A 27,995-nucleotide genomic window follows, 5' to 3' on the forward strand; every position below is an offset into this window, starting at 1 on the left:
ATCGATAATTTTTCATACAATTCTATTGTACATGGGTTTGCAATGTAGGATTCTACATAAGTTTGCAATGGATCATTTTTAATACAATTCTACATGAGTTTGCAATGGTTAATTTTGCCTAGGATTCTACATGGGTTTGCAATGATTAATTTTTTATAGGATTCTACATGGGTTTGCAATAGGATAGGATTCTACATGGGTTTGCAATGGATAATTTTTGTTAATGGCGTGCCCTTAACTGGTCGCCTTTTTTTACCTTTTTTTAAAGGTGAGTTTTTAGAGATTATAATCATATAACATAGTAAAATAATAAAAAAAAAATAAAATAACTAAAATAAATAAAATAAGAAAACGCAATATAAAGGAAAAAAAAATTTTAGAAAATATATTTAAAAATAACTTATAAAATAAACAAAATTTAAAGAGAATATGCAAGAAAAAATAATAAAATATTATTAAGTACAAATAAACATCTCTAAACTAAATAAATATAATTTCAAATAAAAACTTGACTAATGATATTCATATACCTTCTTTCACGTAACAAATTTGATTACGTTCAATAAGAATCAGGTAATTTGTTTGTCCACTTGTATAAGTAGACTCGCGACAGTGATTAAACGCTAATACGCATATGTTGGTAGGTACTCGTATATCATCTTTAAAGATTACAACATGTTTATTTGCATTTCGGTGCCACCCGATTATCACACCGGTACGACACTCATTATGTTGTACGACCATTCCTACAGCATATTTTACGTCGTCTTGTCTTGTATTTGTGTGCTCTGGTTTATGAAAGCGAAGCTTGAACTAAAAAATGCAAAATCAGATTTATTAAATTATACTACAATATTAAATTATAATACAACATTAAATTATAGATAATTAAAATTCGTACATATTGTATGTGTGATCAAAGAAAAACCTCACAAAAAGGTTATTTTTTATTTATTTCATATAATATTTTACGTTTTATTTTATATAATATTTTCTTACTACGCTGCCTTCATAATAATTTGGATCCATCTGAAAAAGTGTACTAGGTAAGTCAGACTCACAGATATATTTTATGTGGCGCCATATCTGTAAAAAAGATTAAACATGAGCAAAGAATAAATGTGAAGAAATTTTGATTTCGAATAAAAACAAATTATAAAATTCTTTTTGTATATCCAGAGTATTTAAGAAGGAATGATCAGCATTCTAAGTCTTGATTGAACACATAATTTTTGATAAACTTTATATAAACAAGAAATTTATATAGACATATATTCTATTCTGAACAGTTATAAAAATACAACGTGTTCAGGTTTAAGAATGATAGGTTTATTAATTTAGTAGAGTCAAATAATATAATATAATTATATTAATTTTTTGTCGTTTTCTCTTACTATGGCTACGAATGTACATTTAAATACGTTTGATAAATGCTGTCTTAGTTTAAAATTTACCGTTTCTTAGTGTAATTAAGACATTTACTTATGCAGAAATTATTATTAATTAATTAAAATTATTGTTTATTATGTAATATTCTTTATTCAAATGTATATATATACAGGGTGTCCCATAATTCGTGAACCACCGCGAATGGGCAGATAGAGCATGTTAAACTGAATAGAAAAGTCCTGTATTATTTTGCGATATTTGCAATAATTATTGAGTTATTAACTAAAATATCTTAAAAGTCTAACATAATTACATTCTTCAGTTAATTTTAGGTAGAGTTTACTATAATAAAATTTTAATTTAAGGCTTAGTTATAAAGATACATAATGACAAATATTGGAAAGTTGTAAAAAATGATGACCTTTTTCGACATTTTCGCTGAGGAAAAATCGTTCCCAAATTGACCAAAGAATCTATTTGTAATCATTGGTCCGTTAGTTACCGGTATATATATTGTTAGCCGGTATATATATTGTTAGCTTAATTTAATGTACGAGTAATTATTTCATAGCATTTGGTTCTAATAAATGTTAATGAAATTGTTTATTCCTAAAACTGAACACGTTGTATATTTTTAACCATCCATAAAACATGTTTATGCAAATTTTCTTGCTTTTCATGATGTCCTAGAATGCTGACTATTTCTCCTTAAACATGCAGTTTCCTAGATAGCAAGTTGTCCACAAGTTGCTGTCAATTTGCTTGAAATTGCTTCAATTAAGTTGTTTTCAATATTGAGGAAAGCGCCTTCCGACTTTGCCTATTTAATTGTCGATTGTTATTGCTATCAACAATTGTGAGCAACTTGAGAGCAATAGTTGCTTTCTTAAGAACCGATTATATAAACGGTTATTGAAAATTACAGAGCAACTTGAAAACAGTTTCTGCCTAAAATCTTAATCCAATTAGTTGCCTTTATGTTAATCTAAACGAAATTACTATTATCTCGATGATAGCAACATAATGACAATTGAATGAAAACTTGTGCCAAACAATGATTTTCTTTCTTATGACAAGGAACGCTTGGCTATCTGGGATAAAGCGTATTTTATTAACTCTTGCCAAAACTGTATATTAAAACAAGTGATAAAATAAATACAAATTATGTAAATATTAGTATTTGACAACCTCTATAGATTTTATCTTATAAGGTTTCTTAAATTCTCTTGGAAACATCCATAGCATATTCTCAAGACAATCTGGAAATATCCCAAGTACTATTTTGAAACATCTCGCGTTTTCTAAACCCCTCGTAGCACTGTAAACAATATAAAATCATATCTGTGAGTGTGTGTATAAAAGTAAAAATTTCGAATTCAGATAAATCTACATTTAATATTATACTCACTATTTTGGTTTCCAAAATATACTGTAGCAGCCATAAAAAAATTTTATTACATCGCAACGTAAACCAAGTCTTCTAGCCACGCTATGATATATTATTAATATAATTATTTCTTCACCACATTTATGTTTCAAGACCTATAGCAGAATTTAGAATACAGAAATTAATTAGAGCGGGAGTATTTTTAATATATAAACTATGCTCATACATAACAAAGATCATAATTATAACATAGTATTATTATCCAAAAGAACTTACACTATCTATACTTATGGTTTCTTGGAATTCATACGAGAATTCAAAATCGCACCGAAAGTTTAATTCGCCAAATATATATTCTTCGAGTGTTTCCATAATCTGCGTCCCTTCCGCTTCGGACCAATGATTTTCGTCTATATTATTATTTTTCCAATAGGTAAAGATTTCAGCAGGCGTCGAAAATATCGAATGATTAGGATGTTTTTCTTTGAGATAACTTAGTACTTCTTGTGCGATATTATCCAGAGATTCTTTTACGCATGAGTAACGTACTTTTTTTTCAAGTTGAACAGACTGTGACATAATAGTTGCTGCCTTTTCCAAAAGCTGGTTAGATAGTTTTACAAATCTAAGCCACCGCTTTTTTAACGAACATTGCTTAATATAATAAAAGATTTTTTCGTAGCAATATCTTTCAGTTAAATCGCAACCAACTCTTCTAAAAAATTTACATATTAATTAATAAGTATATTAATTTATATAATTAATAGTACTATACATATATATATATATATATATATATATATATATGTATGTATATTTTGAGCATCTTACCGTGGAGATTGTTTAAGCAATTTTTTTATCTCGTCAATAAAGAAATAATATTTTATGTAATGTTCAGGCTTATATATTCTTTTAAATAATTCATATTTCAAACTTTTATCTAAATAAAATACGTCTTGTAATTGTACTAAATTATCGATATCATAGTAATCTTTTTTTTCATATTGTTTATGAATAATATCAGACACATAAGCTTGCAATTGTTTCACACAATTTATGCCTGTTTCTATAAAGTCTATGCTTCTTTTATCCTTTTGTGCCATCTCTACAGAGTCCACTTTTTCATTTTCCTTATAATGTTTGTCATAAAATTTCTTCGCGGTAGGCCACCTATAAATAAAATAAAAAATATTTTCATAAACTTTTAAAAATCATACTAAATAATTGTTGCATAAATAATAAATTTTCAGAAAATAAATTTTATTTTGCAATAACATATTAATATATTCTCGAAGAATATATTCAAAGAATTATTTAACAGAAAATTATTTTATTTTACTGCAGAAAAAAATAAAATTTAAAATCTGTTATTTTAAATAGTAATTAAAATGTATCTAATACATCATAATAATACAATGAACAATAATACTACATATAAATACAATGTTATCAAATAACATATTATACAGCTATAACAAGTTATTTAATTTTCACAATCTGTATATGTGGACAAAACACCTTTAGTTTAGAAAATTAATTAATAATATATTTAGTAAAAATGGATTAATTACATAATAGAATAAAAAAATTAACAAAATAAAAACGCAAAATAACTAACTTTTAATATATTTTTTTCATTATATTTAATTATCTTATTCTTTTTCGTTAGATATACTTTTTTATTAGGTTTCTATTTATACATTAAATTATTTATATTGTTTGTATTATAAAAATAGATTAAAAATGTTAATAAAATCCAAAGCGTAGACTCGACCAAGAGAGAGGATAATGTTTAAAATTGAGACATCTTTAAAAAGTCTTTATGACAATTTTAAGACACCATATAATCCTTTTTTAAAAAAAGCGTGTTATTGAATTGTTGTCGCTTTTCCGCGATATTAATTAACTGTGCCGATTTTTGTTGTATATACTCATAGCATCGAGCAGTTGTCATCACGAGGTTTAAGAATTTGACAATTGTTCAAATATAAAATTATATACAAAATAAAATTATTAACAATTTAAATTAATACATTAAATAAGATAATAGCGTGCGCGAAGGCCGCAAGTGTGTTATCTAGTACGATATTTAAAATATAGTACACGATAAAGACATCTTAAAAACATCTTATGTCCTGATTTTAAATGTTTCAATTTTGAAGTTGTCATGGAGAGTTATGTTTAAAAAAATTATTATTAGAAAATATGTTTTATCAAAGAATATAAACAAGTATAGAAGCACGGGTTTCGGTACCCCGAGCTATCTATAGCATCTATAGCATTTCAGTACAGTATACGTGATGTAAACTATAGCAAAGTACTCCAGCTCGTGCGACTCGCGGGGTACCAAAAAACGTGCTTCTATACTCGACTATATTTTCTGATTTTATTAAATTTAATTACATATATTAAAAGCTTCGATAATGATAATATAACAAAATATAGTAAAAGGCAATAAGTGCCAGCAAAGAAGTTAACAATAAGCCGCAAATAAAATATTTATTATATATTATAATTAAGTATCAAGATCATTACAACTTAAAATAATCGTTGTTTCAACATTGTTACCCCTTATTTTGGACTATCTTTAATATAAAGAATAGAAATATAAATAAATTAATTAAAAATATACAGTAATCATATTAAACGTAGCCGATGTCGAAAATTTAAAAAACGTGAAAACGTATATTTACTGCAAAATAACGAATTTGATCAATTTTCCTTAAATTCTGCACAACATTGAAACAACACTTTAACTCGAAATCGTAAAAACGTAAATTTACTAAACAACTAAATAACGAATTTTGTTGAATTTTTCTTAAATTCAGGACAAAACTGAGAAAATGTTATGTCTCGGAAGCTTGAAAACGTAAATTTGCTATAACCAACTAAATCACAATATGCCAACCTCATCCGTATTAAATTATGGCATGTGATCGTATAAAGAAATTATCATTGTTCATTATAATTTGATTTGACGAATTATTCTTATTTTTAGTTTGCTGAACATGATTTAATTATTTTTTTTTAATTTTCGACATCTGCTTAGTTTAATAAAGTTATCTTACATTTTCAATTTATTTATATATTTCTATTACTTTTATTGAAGACGGCCTAAAAAACGATCGTCTTGAAACAACGTACATCATTTTAAGTTTAATATCCGTTCGTTTTGTTACGTAATATTTTTAACGTCTTTTATTTATTTTATTTTAAAAAATAATATTTTTGACATAAGTAATAGATTGTGCGCTTAATAAAAAATATTTTTAAAAATTTACACGCTGAAAGAATTACCTCTGAGAAAATATTATTTCCCAATACTCATACTTTGTACAACATCTCTTCTTATTTAATCTAAAGTTAACGATGTCGTCAAAACTGATCACATCGCAGCCTAGAATGTTCTCTACCACATGATCTGGTAAGCACAATGTCCAATCAATATCCATTACAAAATAATAAAAAAAAGCACAAATAATATTATAAATTAAAGTAATTCCGCAAACACCGCTCTAATGCGATACTGTTCTTATACGTCTGCGGATAACAGAAAAGACAAAACACAAAGTACATGTATTTCATTAATGTACACACTGCAGACGTTTTCCACACTCTGTCTACTCTGCTTCTTTTAAGTCTAAATTCCCTACCTGAAAATCGAAAGTTTTGTGTTTCTTCCCACTACAAAATTGTCACGTGACGTATCATGCGTACAAAAGAAAGAAAAAACTAAGAAACACAAAGAATACATTCCATTTTAGATATGCACTTTTAAGGGGATGCCGGAGGTCTACTTTTACCGAACCGATTATATTTTGCCACAATCGAGAAGTTTTTATTGCGTTAATAGAATAACAAATGCTTTTCCACGATTAAAGTTAATACAATAATAAAAGAGGAAGCGGTCTGAATTTGTGATAAAAAGACAAAAAATTTTTAAATACGAGTTTTTTTTTGTTTTTCGCGTCACGTCATAACAATATTTGCTTGTTGTATGTATGCGTATATATGCGTAGAAAATGTTTATAAAGAAATATATATATATATACATACCTATCGATTTATTTAGCTATCTGTCGTCTATCTATCGAAATATCTATCGATTTACTTATCTATCTATCTATCTATATGTTTGTCTATTTATCTATCTATCTATCGATCTATCTGTCTCTCTGTGGTCCTGTTTCTGTCTCTTTGTTTCTTCTCTCTTTTCTACATTGCATTCTTTCATACATGCACACGTATATATAATTTTTTAAAAATAATCTGCATTACATAAATAAAAATAATTAAATTTATAATCTAAAAATATATAAAAATCTTTTATGAATATAATTGATTATAAAGTTTAAGTGGATAATTTTTTGTAATAATTAAATGGTTTATATGATTTATTCTTATCTAACTACTGCTCTGTTTTGATAATAATAGTATTATTATATTCAATCTCTAAAATACTTTTATATAAATCATTTATTTATTACAAAGGATTATTTACTTTATAATCAATTATAATTATTATAGATAGATGTAATACTGTGATACTGTCTGTTACCAAAGAAAAAATAAAGTATTTTTTATACATATAAAAAATATACTCATCACATACTCATCAATCCGAGACGCCTCAGCAGTGGTTTCCAAATAGTTATTATATCTACCTGCATCCGAGACGCATGAGCAGGAATCTCTTTCCCGCTACTTATATATATACTAGCTTTTCGGACCGCGCTAAGCGCGGTCCTCAAAGCCTTTCTCATTCCTCATAGCCTATATTATAAATCCGTTTTAACACAAAAAATTAATTCTTTTTTTGTATTACCGCGAACTACTTCCACATTCGTTGTCCGACTTTCACGAAATTTATATCAAAATAAATGTTTAAATTTTTTTTGGATGACTACTATGTTATCTATTTCTTTCTCCCAGATATTTTATTTTACACCGCGTTTTGCATATATTTAAATATTTATTATATATTTTTATTTTTATTTTCTTGTTTATTTTAATTTCCACACAATTTCATATTTTTTAAAAAACATTATTTTAGTTAATATATACTTTAAATATTTTTTTTATTACTTAATTATTATATCCTTTTTTACATTTTACTCAATTTTTTTTATTTCTAATGTACCCACCGCTAACCCGCTATTATTAGCTCTCATACAATGTCATAATTCTTCAATTTACAAAATTTCCCTGTATATTACATTTTTTGTAAAACATTTTTCACTTTCTTCAATTAAATGTCCTTGATTGCTACATTCATCAATTTATTTTACACTTTCTCTTTTTGTTGCTCTAGAAAATGCCACATAAAGTTGACCATGAGCAAATACAGGATGTGGCAAATAAATTCCAATTTTTTCTAAACTTTGTCCTTGTGATTTATTTATTGTCATAGCAAATGACACTCGAATAGGAAACTGTCTTCGTTTAAACTTAAATGGCAGTTCCAAATCATTTGTAATTAAATCTATCCTCGGAATCATAACAATTTGTCCTCGAGCAGGACCTGTTATAACTTCTACATAAATTATATTAATTATTTTTAAATTAGTTATAATAAATCTTATACCATTACAAAGTCCTTTTTTAGTATTTAAATTTCTTAATAAGATTACTGTAGCACCAACTTTTATTTTAAGCCGATGAACTGGCATTCCAGAAGGTGTCAGTGAGTTTAGAAACTCAGTTGGAAAATTTAATTGCTCCTGTGGATCATCACTTACAATACAGTCAATAAAGGCAAATTTTTTAAAAATTACTTCTTGGTGTGACCAAGTCAATAAATGCGTATGCACATGGGTGCGTGGATACGTGGGTGGGTGCGTGGGTGGATAAATAAAGTGATAAAAATTTGTTAAAATCATATAGTAGCCATCCCGGACAAAATTTGAGTACAAATTTCGAAAAAGTCTGTGAATAAATGTTTGAATGCGTGGGTAGATGCATGGGTGGGATAAAACTTAAAAGAACCACACAGCAGCTTTCTCAGAAAAATTTGCAACATTTTTGTACCAATTTCGTGAAAATTGGTCCATAAATGCGCATGCGTGTGGGTGAATGCGTGGGTGGAGGTGTAACACTTGAAAAAACCACATCGCCGCCATCTCCAAAAAATTTGCAACATTTTGGTACCAATTTTTACAAAAATCCGTTCATAAATATGCGATTGCGTGGGTGGATGCGTGGGTGGGGGCGTAAACTTAAAAAACCCACACAGCAGCTTTCTCAGAAAAATTTGCAACATTTTTATACCAATTTCGTGAAAATTGGTCCATAAATGCGCATGCGCGTGGGTGGGTGCGTGGGTGGAGGTGTAACACTTGAAAAAACCGCATCGTCGCCATCTCCAAAAAATTTGCAACAATTTGGTACCGATTTAAAAAAAATCGGTTCGTAAGTATGCGATTGCGCGGGTGGGTGCGTGGGTGGAGGCGTAAACTTAAAAAACCCACACAGCAGTTTCCTCAGAAAAATTTGCAACATTTTGGTACTAATTTCGTGAAAATTGGTCCATAAATGCGCATGCATGTGGGTAAATGCGTGGGTGGGTGAGTGGGTGGAAGTGTAACACTTAAAAAAACCGCATCGTCGCTATCTCCAAAAATTTTGCAACATTTTGATATCATGTGTTCAGAAATATTGCAAAAAAAATTTTTTTTGCAAAAACATACCCTCCTCTGAGGAAAAAAAATAAAAATAAAAAAATTAAGAAAAAAACCCCACAGCAGCCACCCCCGAAAAATTTGTAACATTTTGGTACCAATTTCGAGACAATCGGTCCACAAATGCGGAAGTAGTTCGGGTACAGACAGATAGACAGACGGACGGTGCTTATATATATAGATATATATATATATATATATATATATATATATATATATATATATATATGTATGTATGTAGATTAGGGTGTAAAAATTTTTTTTTGTCCATATTCTAGCTAACAAGTTATATGCGTGTGTGTGTGTGTATGTGTAGAAACCGGCCTATCTTTTATAATTGATTATAAAATAATTAATTCTTTGTAATAAATAAATGATTTATATAAAATTTTATTTTTAGAGATTGAAGAGTATTTTTGAGATTGAATAGATAGTAACACTATTATTATCAAAACAGAGAAGTAGTTAGATGAGACTAAATCATATAAATCATTTATTTATTACAAAAAATTATCGACTAAAACTTTATAATCAATTATATTCATAAAAGATTTTTATATATTTTTAGATTATAAATTTAATTATTTTTATTTTGGAAATGTAGATAATTTAAAAAAAAAATTTTATACGTGTGCATGTATGAAAGAATGCAATGTAGAAGAGAGAAAATAGACAGAGAGATAGAGACAGATAGATCGATAGATATTATAGATAAATAGATAGATAGACAGATAGATAGACATATAGATAGATAGATAGATAGGTAAATCGATAGATATTTCGATAGATAGACGACAGATTGCTAAATAAATCGATATATATATATCGGGACACCCTGTATATGTATATATACATATACAGGGTGTCCCAAAATGATCGGAACACTGAAAAATCTCGAACGATTTGCATGTGCGTTCTGGTTATTAAAAAAAGATATTTTATACCAGAAACGATATATTCGTCTGCTTGTTGCTTTTAAAAATATCTTCTCCCAGAACGATTTGCATGTGCGTTCTGGTTATTAAAGTTAGTATCCAATCGTTAGTACCTACGATGCAATGCCTGGAGTCAAATTCAAATACAGGTACGTGTAGTAATTTATGTTTTAAATAATATAATTGCATCAGAAACGAATTTTGAGAAATTAGGAAATTGATTTGAAATCGAAAATTCTATTGACAAATAAACAGGTCTAAATGCTACGATATTTCTTCGGCCCTCTAACATAATGTCATCAGAAATTGTTTTATAAAAACAAGAAATAAATTCGAATTTCTTGCAAAGATTTATTACAAATATCTTGTTATATTTTATCTTTCGTTTAATTACCACGATGGCTACACCCAGATAGCAAAACATATGCATTCTGTACTCACATATTGTACTCATATTTCTTACAAACCTGATGACAGAAATAGACACAGATGCAGGCTCATATGCTACTCAAAACACGGACATATTATATCTTTAAAATTTTGCAAAAAAATTTTATTATGAGTAATGTCATTATGAGAATAATGCTCAAATTAATATTGCATATTATGCAAATTAATATTGCAAATTATTGCAAATTAATATTGCATGTTATATGAAGTTTAAAACATGACATTATATATGTTTGTATTTATTGCAATGCTATGAGTTTACGAAAATAAATTAATATTTTGCTATTAAAATTAGATTAAAATTATTTATAATATTCAATAAATATCATTGACTAAAAATTACATTTATTACACATTATTATATATAAAATTATATATAAATTTGATATTACAAAATATAGTCCGGACACAAGACCTGATGTCTGAGGGGGTGTGGCTAGACAGAATTTTGCGATTGGAGATTGGTCTATTTTTTATCGGGGCATTAGTCTTTGGCGTTTGATAGGCTCTGCCTATACTTGCCGGCACTCTGATTGGGTCATTTTTATTTTGGAAGGGTAGAGGGAGAGTAGGTGGGTTTTGGAAAAAACCGACAAAATGGCGAATCGTGGTATACCGAGGCCACGTGGAGGGCGACTATGCACCTCGCTCTTCAAACTCTCTTACGCGATAGAGAGGAAGGGCCGCCGGAGTGACAGCGATGAAAAAGATTAGCAAAAAATACAAACTCGCACTAATTTCAGGCTGATAGCTTACTAAGCGTTGCACTATCGGCTAATGTTGGTATTATCATCGGTAACAAAGGAAACTAAAAGAACAAGATATACAAAAATTACAAACGCCTCTAACGTCTGACCACGATGCCGTATACGCGATATCAAGTATTATCGACACCTCGGTAACAGACCTAAGACGGAATAAGACCTAACAATAAAAAACAAAAAGAAGCGCGTGTACAATTTCGGCTGAACGTCACCTCGACACCATGGGTAATAAAAATAACTCTAATAGAAAACACGCTTGCTCGAGTTCGCATTCAAAGTTTTTTATTGCTGGAAAAATTAAATAAAATTATTTTTGAAAAAGTCCTTGTAGTTGACGGGTATTCCATCAATGGATGACGGAGTTTCGTCGAAGTCGAAGGAGAAATCCTGGTTCCAGAGGAGGTAGATCGTAGCTATCAAAGTAGGTGCCTGTTCCATGTTCGTCGAGAAAGAAGACGACCCAGTGTTCACCAGATCTATTATGATTGTCTGTATTAGCGACGATAGCCAGTCGACCTCGTCCACACCCTCGGAACTCTGTCGGCGGAATAAACTCCCGCATGCTTGACATCGATATGACGTAATGCCCGTAGAATTTCGCAAGAGTTCACTTTTTTGACGCGAAGATGAACGCGCGGATCCTGGTATTATTTGAATAACTTCAGTTTTTACTTCTCCCGCTGTAACGTTTCTGCACGACGATTTGCGCTCCGTAAATCTTTCTTCTTCTTCTTCTTCATTCTTAATTGACTGCTATCCGCTCGAGTTTTTATATTATGAATTAGAACAGGGTTATCATTTACGCTTCTAACAAAGTAATTTTTATCGTAGCTGGTTTTTTCGCTTTCGTGACCGCTGTCGTCGTTGTCGTCGTCACTGTTCAATTGAAAATTTTCGAGAGAACTACAACTAGTGGGTTGGCTAACACTGAGAATATCACTGCTGCCACTATTATTTTGTTCCAGCGCTTCAATTTGTAAGTATATTTATGTAATGCGCAATGAAAAATTTTTCGAAATCCATGATGCGTGCAATATTGTCCGCACTCTCCCTCCGCCGTTAGATTTTTGAATGCTGGAGAAATATCTTCTAAATTATATATCTCTCTGAAAAGTAGATTCCGCAAGTAATATGCTTTTTCGCTGCCTCCGACGTATATGTGCCTCGAGTATCTTATAATTTCTCGTAAACGCAACGTAAAATATTTTGAATTAGCTTCGCCGTCGAACCATTCGATATCGTGGTAATTTCGCATGAGCTATGTATTTTGCCGCCTTACTTTTTCGGGTAATTCTCCAAACGGATACAGAGCCATCATAATTCAATGGTCGACGATCGCTGCGTCAATCGCGACAACCGCGATTTTCTTAGGTAGAAACTTCTCGTTCGCATCGCGGAAGTCTTGTATGTCGATGACTATATCTATGTTGTGATGAAAAATTTCTACGCTTTTTGTAGGCGAGGTTTAAGCTTTTCACGAACCTTCAATGTGCGTGTCTTGAAGGAAATTGACTATTTCTTTTCGTAACATCGTAAGATTTTCTTCTCGTAAAACATGTCGACGAATGGAAGTGGAAAAGAAGGGCGGGGTAAGAAAAAACAGAAAAGTTTTAATCGGGTACGCTGCGACGTGAGAGTTGTAAATGCGGTGATAAAAATTTTAACCAGAAAAATCGATGATGACTTGATGCGACGAGTCGATTTCAATTACATTATCAAATTCGGCATAAACAATACAATTAATTGTTTCGGTAAGTGGCTTTTCGAATCGTACTTCTAATCGTAACCTGCCATGTCTCACAAGATTCCAATGCCCGGCGCAATTGGTGGACAAATCGGGTGTGAGATCAAAAGCGAAAAGCGTGTATCCCTTGGAATAATCGTCTGTACTTATAGAATTTCTTATCTAATTTACGATTTAGATCTTTCGGGTTATCTTTACTTCGCTTGTCAGGTCGCGTGCTTACGCGAGCTCTCTATCCGCGATATTTTAGATATTACCTTGCGTTCTCCGAAAGAAAATAATCGTGGAGACTGCAAGACGTAACACATGTATGTGTATGAATATATTTACTGAGCATTCACATGTGTATATATATATATACATATGTATAAGAATTGCATGCCAATATATATTAAAAAAAAACAAATATATAAATTTATATATATATATATATATATATATATATATATATAATATTATTGTGTTCAAACTATGTGAAAAAAATAGACACAATTATGTATGTATGTTTTACTGTCATTGACACGCTTAGATAAAAACGCGTGTGCGAGATGATTCAACAGTAAAAATATATTATGTTGTTTAAAAAAAATAATATGTTAAACACAATAAAATTGTTTTTTTTTTTTGACATGCATGTAAATTTTTAATATAAATGGAAACTGCCGATAATAGCGAAATTAAAATTGTCGGTAATTATCGACAATTTTAATTCCGCTTAGACGCTAACCCGTCGGAGTTCGGCTGGCACTCCAGCATCCCCTTAATATAAAATAGTTTATGTGGCCCGTGATGTAAAACGATATGCTACAATTAATGAAATAAGGTACAATCTATAATTTATATTACATTAATTAAACTGTTTAGGATGCAGTGTATTTACTGTATATTCATATTTATAAAATTTTTATATACAATAATTATAAGTATTTAATTATAAATAATCTATATACAGAAATACATATATTGTATATACAAATATTTCTTTCATTTTTCTTATTATAATTAAACTTATTATAATTAAATTTTTTTTTATTTTTTCTTACAAATGTTATAGTAGATTAAAAGATAAATTTTATTTTGATAAAAAAATTTTTTAAATAATAAGGCATAAAATAAAGTATCTCTCGTCTTTTTTATCATTAGTAATATTTGTGAACAGATTATTCATTTAGCTGTAATATATATAATAGTATTTAAATGTATAAGGTATAAAATATAAAAATTTTTACATCAAAATGTTATATACGTTGTTATATTGTTTATGTAGTAAAATAACATTTTAATTATAATTAAATTTGTGTATCTTTATTTTTATCAATAATAAAATTTTTTTTATTAAGAGAAGATTAACATAGCCATTTAATCTCGCAATTTAAATTAAACGACATGTTTGTTAATTTTTCAATTTTCTTAACGCGAAAGTCCGTAAAATTCTAATCATTTCTAATAAAAAAATATCATTAATTATTACGGATCTATTAATTTATCAGGTTCTACTCCTTTATATTCTCCATAACATTTTCAAATTTTTCATTAAAAATATCTTTTTCCTTCATCTATTTAATTGTCTAATAAGTTGCGAGAGATCCATGTCCAAAGATTGTGATGTCGTTCACCTGAACTTCGCAAAAAGGGTGCTCTTGTAGTCAATAGAGGGATTGAGAAGAGGGGATGGTATGTGGCGGCCGAACGAGATTTTCAATACCTGCAATATGCGGTTGACTATCAATCCATTCCCTCTACAAGTTGCATTCTTCTTCCTTCCTTTATGGCAATGAAACGCACAGTTTTATGTTCGTGGTTTCAGGCTGCCAGATTATTTTCTAAGTTAGTATTGAGCTTCATTTGTTTGTTTTGAGCTTATGTAAGTGTAATGTGTGTAAGAGTGTCGGTGCAAATAAGTGTATCGGCCAAAATGGTCATAAAAAGAAAAAAAAATAAACACGTCCGAACACGTCAACGAACGCCAACAAACTTTTTTCTACAAGTTGCACATTGGTTGCTGCATTCAAAATACCAAACCTGTCTTGACCCATCTCTTGATAAAAAAGCAACGCTTCCAAAGTCTTACACACGCAGTTGTGCGGCGGTAACGTGAAAGTAAAATACCTAGAAGAACAAATTTTACTAAAATAATATAATTGCAAACAAATTTTAAGAAATTAGAAGATTGATTTAAAATCGAAAATTCTTACCGACAAATAAACAGGTCTAAATGCTACGATATTTCTTCGATCCTTTAACATAACGTCATCAGAATTTGTTTCATAAAATCAGGAAATAAATTTGTCCGAATTTTTTCCAAAGATTTGTTATGAACATCTTGTAAAATTTCATCTTTCATTTAATTACCACGATGACTACAATAATTAATTTACCTAACGAAATGATTGTTACCATTCTGGAGAATCTCAGCATTAAGGACATCGAGAACTTTAGTTCCACATGCAAACAATTTAGACATACAGATTGGGGCAATACACTTTGGAGAAAAAAATTCAATCAAAGGTAACATTTATATTATTCTTTTTGCTAATTCCTTTACAGGACGCTTTGATTTGAAATTATATGGAGATTTTATATTTCTAATTTATTAAATTGAAGCATTAATAATATAACGTTTTCTTAAAATTGAAAATAAAAAGATTACGTAAACGTCTAATTTACAAAATGTAAAATTTACAACTCTGTAATATAAATAGACAAATTCTTAAAGAACCGTTCTATATGTAAAATTTGGTAATTATGTATTTTAGGAGAGCCACTTTTGAATTTTGTTTATTTTTAATGAATTTACAGTTGATTAAAGTTTATTTTTTAAAGAACTAGTTCATTATATTTATATATGTTTGCAATTTTAATTCCACTGGTACAAGTTTCTACTTTCACTGGACGCAATTTTTATTTTTTATATCATTACTTTTGTAGTAAGATTTTACAATGGATAATTTTTCATGCAATGCTATATGGGTTTGCAATGATTAATTTTTCATAGGATTCTACATGGGTTTGCAATGGGTAATTTTTTGTTACTGGCATGCCGTTAATTGGGTGCCTTTTTTTACCTTTTTTTTAAAAAGATAAGTTTTTAGTTAAAATTATCTCGAAACATAATAAAAATTCAATAAATTAAAATTATGTCGCGACATAAAAAAAAATTCTTGAATTAATATGTCTCAACATAATTTTAATACATCGAATTTTAATTATGTCGAGACATAATTTTAATTCATCGAATTTTTATTATGTCTCGACATAATTTTAATTCATCAAATTTTTATTATGTCTTGACTTAATTTTAATTTATCGAATTTTTATTAGGTATGTCTCAACATAATTTTAATTCATTGAATTTTTAATATGTCTCAATATAATAAAAATTCTTTATTCTAGACTTTATATTAGCGATATCTAGATTTCAGATTATATGCAAATTGCATATTTGTTACTTTTTGCACATTCTACGACAGCATTGATAATGTGAAAAAATTATAATAGTTTTAATTAATTAATGTTTATTAATTTAAAAAATTATAATTTATTCACATTATTAATGTTCTTGTAGAATATGCAAAAATAACAAATATGCAAAAAAAAAATAATACAAGTAAATAGGCTCGTGTGTTTGCAATGCAAATAATACAAAATGAAACGACCAAAGGACAAGCGTAAAATACGGGTGTTAAGTATATAATTTCTTTGAAGCGAATTGATATAGATTGTCAAATAAATTTAATACATAGTATACATACGTTTCGACTTACTAAGTATTCCTCAGTGTGAATTAAACATTAAAATAAAAACATAATTAAATTAAAATTCGCAATAACATAAGCGCACATTCAATGATTTAATATTAATATTACAGTGAATTCGTGTTGAGTGTCATCGAAATCGTAAAGTGAACAATATAATTATGCTTGAGATGTACTATACTAGAAGTTTTCAACAGTATCAAAAAGCAATTTCGTCGTGTGATGGCGAGAAGCTGAACTTTTTTTGTTGTTAACTATACAAAATTAGGAAATTTCTGAATTAAATTCTATTACCGTTAGTTATTAGGTATAAATGTAAAATTGGTCTAACTTACAATCCTCCTAAAATCGTGGTGGTAACTCTCAAGTTCACGAAACAAATGTCAGTATATTAGCAAAGATCGTTAACTTGTTTAATGTTTACTCTTGGCAAGTTCATCTAGGATGTCAAAATATGTGTTGTCAAGCAATTCGGTGTCTGTGTTTAAGTTTATTCCATTTTTTTGTTCTCTAATATGAATCATCTCTGATATTAATCTTTTGTGTAAATTATTTTCAATGTCAAGGATTTTTACATTATTCCAATTGAACATATGATTTGAGTTAATTATATGTTCTGTAACCACCGAATGCTTAGATAAATCTGACTTAATATTGTTAGCATGTTTTTTAATTCTAGTCTGTAATTTTCGTTTAGTTTGACCTACATATGACGCATCACAATTGTTACAGCTTAATTTTGTATATAACATTATTATTATCTTAGTGTTCGTTTCTATCTTTCTGTGTTTTAATGAATTTATCTAATTTACCAAGGCAGCAGTATTCTACTTTGAAATCTGATTTTTTTATTACAGTTGCTGCTAATTCCGAAATGTTTTTGATATATGAGATAATAAAATAATTATATTCTTTGTCTTGTTTTTTGTTTTTTCTGTTTGAGTTACTAATCGTTAGAGTTTTTATTCTTCTGTTAATTATGTTAAAAATGAGATAAAGGGGGTAACCATTAATCAACAACATTTTGATACATTTCTCTAAATTCTTTTTGTGGAATGTGGGATAAGATAGTAAATTTTTTAAAACAATGCAAAGATCAGAATATTATACCTAATCACTTACAACATTTTATGAATAAAAAACTTGTTTTATGTCATTTCAAATCAGTTAACAAACTAGAAAGTGTGATAAATTTAAAAATAACATCCTTAATATTGAGATTTTATATAGACAGTTAGGATTCCTACATAGAAAACTTCCAAAAATCTTACATTTTATATTAAAAACATTAAGCCTATTCAGTTTAAACAAATTATTAGGAACCAGAATACACAGCTAGTTGTTAATACCAATAATATTGTTAACGATGAATCTGTTAACGATATAGTCATTAACCCTGGAAATTTTCAATCTATTATTCCTCAATTATTATACCACACCAACGATAAGTGGTTTATTAATTTGACAGACTTTACCATTCCTAATGCAGTTTCGAATCTCTTGCAACATGGGGGTCAATTCATCATTCCAACTAACAATAGTAAAATAACAATGGTACACGAATTTATTAAGGACATTGAGGGTAACTCAAGGAGGTATAATATAAAGAATCTTAGAACTGTTCGTAGCTTAGTGATTCCACAATTTTTCCATTATTTACATAATCGGGATCACAAAGATATTATACAAGATCAAATATATAAGTTATATAAAGCCACTAATGAATTTTGTAGGAATAATCCTATAACGTATTGTTTACAAGAGCAGATAAAGGGAACGCGACGGTTGCAATAGATAAAGATTTCTACATGAAGCAGTTAGAAATTTTATTAAATGACAAGAACACGTACAGCTTGTCACAAAAAACCCATCGGAAAAAATGGAGAGAGAACTGAATAATAATTTAAAAAAATGGCTAACTAACAATAAGGATTATATTTCTAAAAAAGATTATAATTTCTTAAGATTGAGTGACACACAGCTAAAAAATTTACTATCTCATCTCACATTCCACAAAAAGAATTTAGAGAAATGTATCGAAATGTTGTTGATTAATGGTTACCCCCTTCATCTCATTTTTAACATAATTAACAGAAGAATAAAAACTCTAACGATTAGTAACTCAAACAGAAAAAACAAGATAAAGAATATTTTATTATCCCATATATCAAGGACATTTCGGAATTAGCAGCAACTGTAATAAAAAAAATCGGATTTCAAAGTAGGATACCGCTGCCTTGGTAAATTAGATAAATTCATTAAAACACAGAAAGATAGAAACAAACACCAACCCAATAAACACTGTTCTGTAACTTTTACAGACATTTACAAAACGATTATTCGCAGTTCTGGTAATAGTTATGTCAACTATTAAGTAACATTTAGATGGAAATGTCAGCAACATTATGCCTGTATATTGTAACGGCGTGGCCGTTACTAACGCCTCGCGGGCCGATCACCTGCTCGCCACTTGAGGCTATGGCGCCTAAGGCGCCCCTAAACGCAGAAACATAAGCGATACACGGGTCACCCTACCCCAGGGGGCGCCCCACTACAACCCCCAGAGGCGCCCCACTACGACGCCGGCGTTACCCCCACCACAACCTCGATGTAGAGTGGGGGAACCGCCGGCAGGGTATATAAGCCGGCTCGACGGATGAGCCGGCACCAGTCCTGTTCCGGACCTCCTAGCCAGGCAACGGGCTTCTCGGTTTCTGGCCTCCTACCTTTAGTATCGGGCAACGGGTTTCTCGTTGTTACGCCGGGTTTCCCGGTTTCCGGTCTCTTCCTGCTATACACCGGGTGACGGGTTTCTCGTCATTACGCCGGGTTTCCCGGTTTCCGGTTCTTCCTGCTACACGCCGGGCAACGGGTTTCTCGTTGTTACGCCGGGTTTCCCGGTTTCCGGTCTCTTCCTGCTATACACCGGGTGACGGGTTTCCGGTCTCTTCCTGCTACACGCCGGGCAACGGGTTTCTCGTTGTTACGCCGGGTTTCCCGGTTTCCGGTCTCTTCCTGCTATACACCGGGTGACGGGTTTCTCGTCATTACGCCGGGTTTCCCGGTTTCCGGTTTCTTCCTGCTATAGGCTATACTCCTCCGTACACCGTATCTCTAAGTTATACCGGGTAATTTGTAAATCTTTTCCGGACACCGCTACAGGCTATACGCCTCCGTATTTTGTTTATACCGGGTAGTCAATAAGTTTCTCTATTTAGGCTTTATGCCAACAAACATTTTGTATATACCGGGTAGTCAATAAGTTTCTCTATTTAGGCTTTATGCCAACAAACTTTTTGTTTACTTGTTTCTTTTTGAATAAATCAAAGCATTGTTAATAAGGAATAAGCGAGTCTGAATCTCCCCCTTCCTCCCGAATCCTGGAACCGGCGAGCCGATCCGCGGCGTCGGGAAAGGTGAACCGTTACAATATAATATGTAATGATACATAAAATTTAAACGTAATAGATACATAAAATTAGATATAAAATTACGTAATTATTATAGAACCTATTAAATATTATTTGTAACAAGAGCTACATAAGTTCTATACTAGAATTATATTTGTGTGAAAAGATTTATAACATAAATTATTAAATATTATACAGAAGTAAATTCGATTCATCGTACGTTTCGATTGTCTTTTCCAACCTTCTTCAGCGCATCAATTAATAATTAAAATATTAGTAGAAATTAACAATAAATTATTCATCACTGTCATTATAATAAAAATATACGGAGTCAAGTTACATGCTAACATCCGAGATCAACGCATTTTTAAAGCAAGAGCATTTTTTAGTATATATTCTATTCCTCACAACGTCATATATAATTGTCGCGAAACAGATCTCTCGCTAATTGTTCTGTTAGGAGGTCGGTTGCGAATCTCAATAACAGCTATTGTTAATATGTCTATAAAATTATAAGTATACGAAAAAATTAACATTAAAGATAAGTAAATTAATAAAAATGGACTTACAGTTAAATCGAGTAAGATGTTATATTGTGACATGGAGGCTTACAAATGTTAATAGCTCAAGGTAACAATAACGTATGATTTTTAACTCTCGGAGAGACGACCGCACAACTGAGAAAATAGTTAGTTGTTTATGTTAATTGTTAACTTGCAGATCTTTGGTAGTCTATGTATAATGTCGTCATAGGTTACCGGCAAGCCATCGATATCTGTTTTTAAATTGAGACTGTTATTTTGCCTTTTTATAAATATCATCTCTGAAATTAATCTTTTATTATATTGTAATTCTTTATCAAGTATTTTTACATTGTCCCAACAAAATTCATGATTATGTTTTAATTTATGGTCAGTAATTACCGATTTTTTTACATTTCTGTGTATATTAGATCGATGTTCAGATATTCTAGTAGATAATTTCCTACTAGTCTGACCAACATACGATGCATTGCACTCTTTACAATCTATTTTATATATCACATTGGTGTTTGAACACTTAGGAATAGGATCTTTGTGTACTTCGATATATTTATTCAATTTGTTAAGACTGTAAAAAGAGAGTTTAACATTCATATCTTTAGTGATGTTTTTATATTGTTTAGTAAGTGTCGGTAAAAATGGGATGCAAAAATACGCGACTTTTACATTTTGGTCATTCTTGTTTGTAAGAATATTTCGTTTTTCTATTAAATGTTTTAGTCTTTGGTTCATTGTGTCAAAAATCAATTTCAGAGGATAATTATTTTCAAGCAATATTTTGATTACTAACTCTAAATTATCTTTATGGAATTCTGGATTTGATAATAAAAAAACTCGATCAACTAGCCCCATTATCGTACCTCGTTTTTGACTCATAGGATGTTGAGACAGGAAGTTCAGATATCTACCAGAAAACGTTTTTTTATGGTACCAATCGTATATAATGTTATTGTTTTTTAATATCAATGTTAGGTCGAGAAAATTAATTTTATTATTGTTTTGAATTTTAAGAGTAAACTGGATTCTTTCGTGAAAAGAATTAAATAGATTTAATATGTGATCTATGGAATCCGATGGAGCAGTCATTATTATAATCTCTAAAAACTCACCTTTAAAAGAAGGTAAAAAAAGGCGACCAGTTAAGGGCACGCCATTAACAAAAATTATCCATTGCAAACCCATGTAGAATCCTATCCTATTGCAAACCCATGTAGAATCCTATGAAAAATTAATCATTGCAAACCCATGTAGAATCCTAGGCAAAATTAACCATTGCAAACCCATGTAGAATCGTACCCATTGCAAACCTATGTAGAATCCTATGAAAAATTAAACATTGCAAACTCATGTAGAATCCTATGAAAAATTAACCATTGCAAACCCATGTAGAATTGTATTAAAAATTATCCATTGTAAACTTATGTAGAATCCTACATTGCAAACCCATGTACAATAGAATTGTATGAAAAATTATCGATTATAAACCCATGTACAATCGTAACAAAAGTATTGAAATAAAAAAAAAATTGCGCCAAGTGAAAGTAGAAACTTGTACCAGTGGAAAATTAAAGTTGCAGACATATATAGAGTCGTATAATGAATTAGTAAAAATTTAAATTTGCAAATGTAGAATCGTATCATAAAAAAACTTATCTTTTAAAAAAAAAGATAAACAAGATGCCAAGTCCATGCGCCATGTGAAAAAAAAATAAAAAAATTTTAGTTAAAAAAACTGGGCGCGCTGCTAAGTTTCAAAATTACAATGCACCTTAAAGTAACATTAATTAATTTAAACTCAAAACATATTTTAACTGTAATGAGTTTAAAAGTAACAATTTAATTTTAATATTGTTAGAATATTATTTAGCAGCGCTCCCAGTTTTTTTAACTAAAATTTTTTTATTTCTTTTTCACATGGCGCATGGACTTGGCATCTTGTTTATCTTTTTTTTTAAAAGATAAGTTTTTTTATGGTACGATTCTACATTTGCAAATTTAAATTTTTACTAATTCATTATACGACTCTATATATGTCTGCAACTTTAATTTTCCACTGGTACAAGTTTCTACTTTCACTTGGCGCAATTTTTTTTTTATTTCATTACTTTTGTTACGATTGTACATGGGTTTATAATCGATAATTTTTCATACAATTCTATTGTACATGGATTTGCAATGTAGGATTCTACATAAGTTTGCAATGGATAATTTTTAATACAATTCTACATGGGTTTGCAATGGTTAATTTTTCATAGGATTCTACATGAGTTTGCAATGGTTAATTTTTCATAGGATTCTACATGGGTTTGCAATGGATAATTTTTGTTAATGGCGTGCCCTTAACTGGTCGCCTTTTTTTACCTTTTTTTAAAGGTGAGTTTTTAGAGATTATATCATTCATTTTTGTATATTTTTATGACCGGAATAGAACAATTATTAAACATGTTTATCTAAACTTCTTTGCTTAAAATGATGTGTACAATCATATCCTAGAATCCTGATCATTCCTCCTAAAGCACCCTATTTATATAAATTTACCCATATGTGTGTGTGTGTGTGTGTGTGTGTGTGTGTACTAATGTCGAGCATTTTTTATACTTTTTCTATTAAATTTAGATAAAAGTTGCAGGATTTCGAAAAAGAAAAAGTTGACACAGACTTTTTCCTAAACGGCGATTTTCAAGGTTATTTAAAGGTCACTTATATTTTCAAAATAGAATTACCTTAATTTTTCTCATATAAATCGATTCCTCGCAATATTTACTATAAAAAGTTGTAAAGGTATAATTTTTACATAATCTTACATAAACTTCGAAATATTACAAATATTTTATTTTATGAAATATTTCAGTTTATGTAAAATTATGTTAACTATCTTTTAAATTATTCACTTTTAGCCATCTTACCCTTACAACCTTTTATAGTGAATATTGCAACAAATTGGTTTATATATATAATATATATATATAACATCAGTTATTATTAATTGATGTTTACATTTATTTTTAGATTTACTAGAGCTCAAATGCTCCACATTTTTTGCAAAAACTGTTTATTCTACAGATTTCAAATATGCTTTTAAATGATGATTGAATATTTCCTTTTTTTAATTATTTTTATTATTATTTTTCAATCTCAATCAACTTTTATAACTTTATGCCAGCACGATACAAATACATGTGTCTATTTTTTTTATTATTTTCATTATTATTTTTCAATCTCAATCAACTTCTATAACCTTATGCCAGCAGGATACAAATACATGTATGTCTTTATTATTGTATCAACTCTTGTCTTTTCCATGTAACCATGTCTTCATAGTTTGAATTATCCCTTCATCTTCTCAATCTTTCGCAGAGATTTAATTAATTAAATACACTTCACACGAAATAAAGTTTGCTGGAAGATATACAGCAAACGATAACTGTAAAAACATGATTACGTGGAAAGAACAAGAGTTGGTACAGTAAAGGCAAGTAAGTAAGTACATGTAATGTATCGTATTGGCATAACGCTATATCCGCGGAGCAGATAATGTGGCTGTAGAGGTAGTCTGCAGTGCAGCTAATGTGGACGTAGATGTTGATTGAGATAATTGTCTAATATAAAATAGAATTTAAAAATTTAGTTTAAAAAGCTGTTGCATATATAAATAAAGTTTATTTTTTCTAAATTTGTAATATGTTTAATTAATTAATTTTTTAAGTCTATGTTTAATAAATTTTTTAAGTCTGTATTCAATAACTTCATTCATTTGATAAATACATGTATGTCTTTATTTTGATATGTTTAATATAATTAAAAATTCATTATTAATTAGATATGTAAATTATAAATTCATATATAATATTTGAAAATATATGTAAATATTTAAATTTTTATCTTCTCCTTCCTCTCCTTCAATCTCTTTAATATCAATAGGTGTATGTGTGTACACGCGCGCACATTTATACGTATTTATTTAATTATTGGATAGTTGAGAGTACTTAATTGATAAAAAATTATGACAATAATAATCCTTTTGTTTTTTTTCTTATTATTTACTCAGATTTTTTTGTCTATCTTATAAGATAAACACTTTAGAGATTGAATATTTTAAGTAAACTAATTGTAAGTAAATTTCACATTAATGCATATAGATGTTTAATCATGAATGTACTAAATAAGTACACAAGACGAACAGTGAGTGTGTGTGTGAGAAAGAGAAAGAGAGAGAGAGAGAGAGAGAGAGAGAGAGAGAGAGAGAGAGAGAGAGAGAGAGAGAGAGAGAGTTAGCCAACATAACCCCGCACGCTGCCGATATGGCGGAGCGCCACTATCGCCATCTGTTGTAAAACGTGCGAGATGGACAAAATTACCACTACATGCATCTTGCATGTGTTGTGTACGTGTGATATATGTGTGCGCATGTGTTGTATACGTGTGAATACGTGTAGCACGATAAACTACTATGTATGCGTGGTCGATGATGATGATAATAATAATGATGACGGGGACGTTTCTTAATAGAAATTTTTCATATTTCGACTTTGCATTTATATATATCTCTGCTTACAAATCACGTAGAGCAGAAATAAAGACACTTTTATTATATAATTCGAACTCAATCTATCGATTAAGTCTAGTATAAACTCGATTGCTTCGGCCATTATTGAGGATTCGAAATATTATAAAGACTCAAATGTCCGACTCGCGTTAAGATACACGGTGTCTCCGCTACGCCCTTAACTGGTCGCGAGACACTACCGTGTCTCTTGATATCGTCAACGTATCTAAAATATATGGGTGGACAAAACTTTAGTTGTTGAAGAGCTTTATTTTCTAAATCCTGTAAAACAATATCAGCTATGATAGGAGATATAGAGGAGAACCCATTGGTGTGCCGAAGGATTGTCGATAAAAAACATTGTTAAACGTAAAATACGTAGAATTTAACACGAAGCTTACTCCAATTAAAAATTCCGACTTAGGAAGATTGCAATTATTTTCAATATATTGCCATCTATTGAAAACACTATCGAGAGCTAAATCAATAGGTACATTAGTAAAAAGTGAGATAACATCAAGAGATAATAATTTGTAGTCATCTTGTATGTAAACATCTGAAATTTCGTTAACCAAATCGAAACTATTTTCTATGTGGCTGTTACATACAGGGAAACTATTATTCATAATTTGGTGTAAGTAAAGTGCTAATTGATATAAAGGAGTATTTAAAGAGGATACAATTAGTTTAAATGGACAATTTTCTTTGTGGATTTTTGGTAAACCATATGCTCTCGGTAATGTTCCCTCACTAAATGACAATGAACAATATGTCTGCAACGAAATGTAATTGTTATTTTTCTATCTAATGAGTAAGTCATGTATTTATCTCCTTCAATCCTTTCGATGTATTTATCTCTATCTAAAGCCACAGTTATGTTACCCTTGTCTGCTCTTGTTAGTATTAAATTATCATTTTCTTTAAGGAAGTTATTTGTAATAGTATTTAAAAATATTAATTTTTTGTTAGTTTCACTATTAGGATACGAATAGATTTAAGGATGTTATTAGACCTTGCAATGATGGTCTTGCGATCAGCAATTGGAAGTTTTTTTAGATTATTCTCAATATTTTTGATAAAATGTACAGTTAGATCAATATTACTGGTATTAGGTAAACTAAAGTTCTCTCCTAATTGTAATAGACATCTGATGTCATCCGGTATGTGTATGGAGGACAAATTTATAAACCATTTATCATTCTTAGTCAGAATGTTAAGTTTAATATTGAGAAAGGAAGTAGGTTTAATAACAATATCAATATTTCCAATTCTATTACTGTTCCTCGGTGTATTTGTTTCTCGGTTTTCAGCGGATTGTTTATTTTTTGAGAAAGAATAAAGACGTGGTTCTATATCGTTTTTAGTAGATAACGATTGGTGATAAAAATAATGAACCGGTTTGATATTGAGATTATTTAAATGTTTCTGTAAAAGATATCCGAACTTCCTCTCAAGTCTGTCTCGCTCTTTAATATAAAAAGAGAAAAGTGGGCCAGATTATTTATTAAAGAACGATGTGTAAAGAGAAATAGGTAAATTCTTGTACATGTCAAAACACAAATCAAATATTCTACCATAAGTTCTGTTAACTATGTTATAACTATCATCAATCTCCAAGCGTATCAGTCTCTTAAAAAATGTTCTTTTTGAGAGTTCATAATTACGTGTTGATTTGCGGCTCGTAAAATTATTCACATAGTTATTCAATAAACAACTAACAACGGCGGAGTGACATCATATTTCAGACAGTTACGCAAAAAATTAATTCTTAATTTGTTAATAATAATTATTTTGCGAAATTTGATCCAAGATTTGAATAATTTAACATTTTCTATCCCAAAACGAAATTTAACGAATTCAAAAAATGAGTTAACAAAACGCATCTTTCAGCCTATAAAATATACTGTATGTAATGATTATAATAAAGTTTTTACAGAATGTATACATTGACGTCAACAAAATAATGTTAATGTTACGTATTTAACATAACGTTACAATAATTATGTCATTAAAATTACGCAGCATTTATAAAACTTTTAATGTATATACAATTATATTAACCAAAATACATAAATGTTACATATTTAACATAACATTACAATTATGTCATAAAAATTACGTAGCATTTACAAAACTTTTAGAGTAAACACATTTACATTAACCAAAATACATAAATGTTACATATTTAACATAACGTTACAATTATGTCATTAAAATTACGTAGTATTTACGAAACTTTTAGAGTATACACATTTACATTAACCAAAATACATAAATGTTATGTATTTAATATAACGTTACAATTATGTCATTAAAATAACGTAGTATTTACGAAACTTTTAGAGTATACACATTTACATTAACTAAAATACATAAATGTTACATAACAAAGTAAC

The 27,995-nt window shown here is 29.5% G+C and overlaps 1 protein-coding gene across 1 annotated transcript in view; it reads right to left on the reverse strand.

Moving 5' to 3' along the window:
* Positions 1–522: 522 nt before the first annotated feature.
* LOC146719449 (uncharacterized) overlaps positions 523–27,995 on the reverse strand; it is a 29,394-nt gene continuing 1,921 nt past the window's right edge. The window contains exons 2-7 of the mRNA XM_085490145.1: positions 3,730–3,946; positions 3,053–3,379; positions 2,798–2,931; positions 2,578–2,707; positions 1,000–1,086; positions 523–813 (exon numbers count right to left, since the gene is read on the reverse strand). Of these exons, the coding sequence (XP_085346271.1) occupies positions 523–813; positions 1,000–1,086; positions 2,578–2,707; positions 2,798–2,931; positions 3,053–3,379; positions 3,730–3,946 (1,186 nt within the window). The remainder of the gene's footprint in view (positions 814–999; positions 1,087–2,577; positions 2,708–2,797; positions 2,932–3,052; positions 3,380–3,729; positions 3,947–27,995) is intronic.

This window comes from Nylanderia fulva, unplaced genomic scaffold, assembly GCF_048542155.1.
Source record: "Nylanderia fulva isolate GAGA-0341 unplaced genomic scaffold, ASM4854215v1 Scaffold98, whole genome shotgun sequence".
Classification (NCBI taxonomy): domain Eukaryota; kingdom Metazoa; phylum Arthropoda; class Insecta; order Hymenoptera; family Formicidae; genus Nylanderia; species Nylanderia fulva.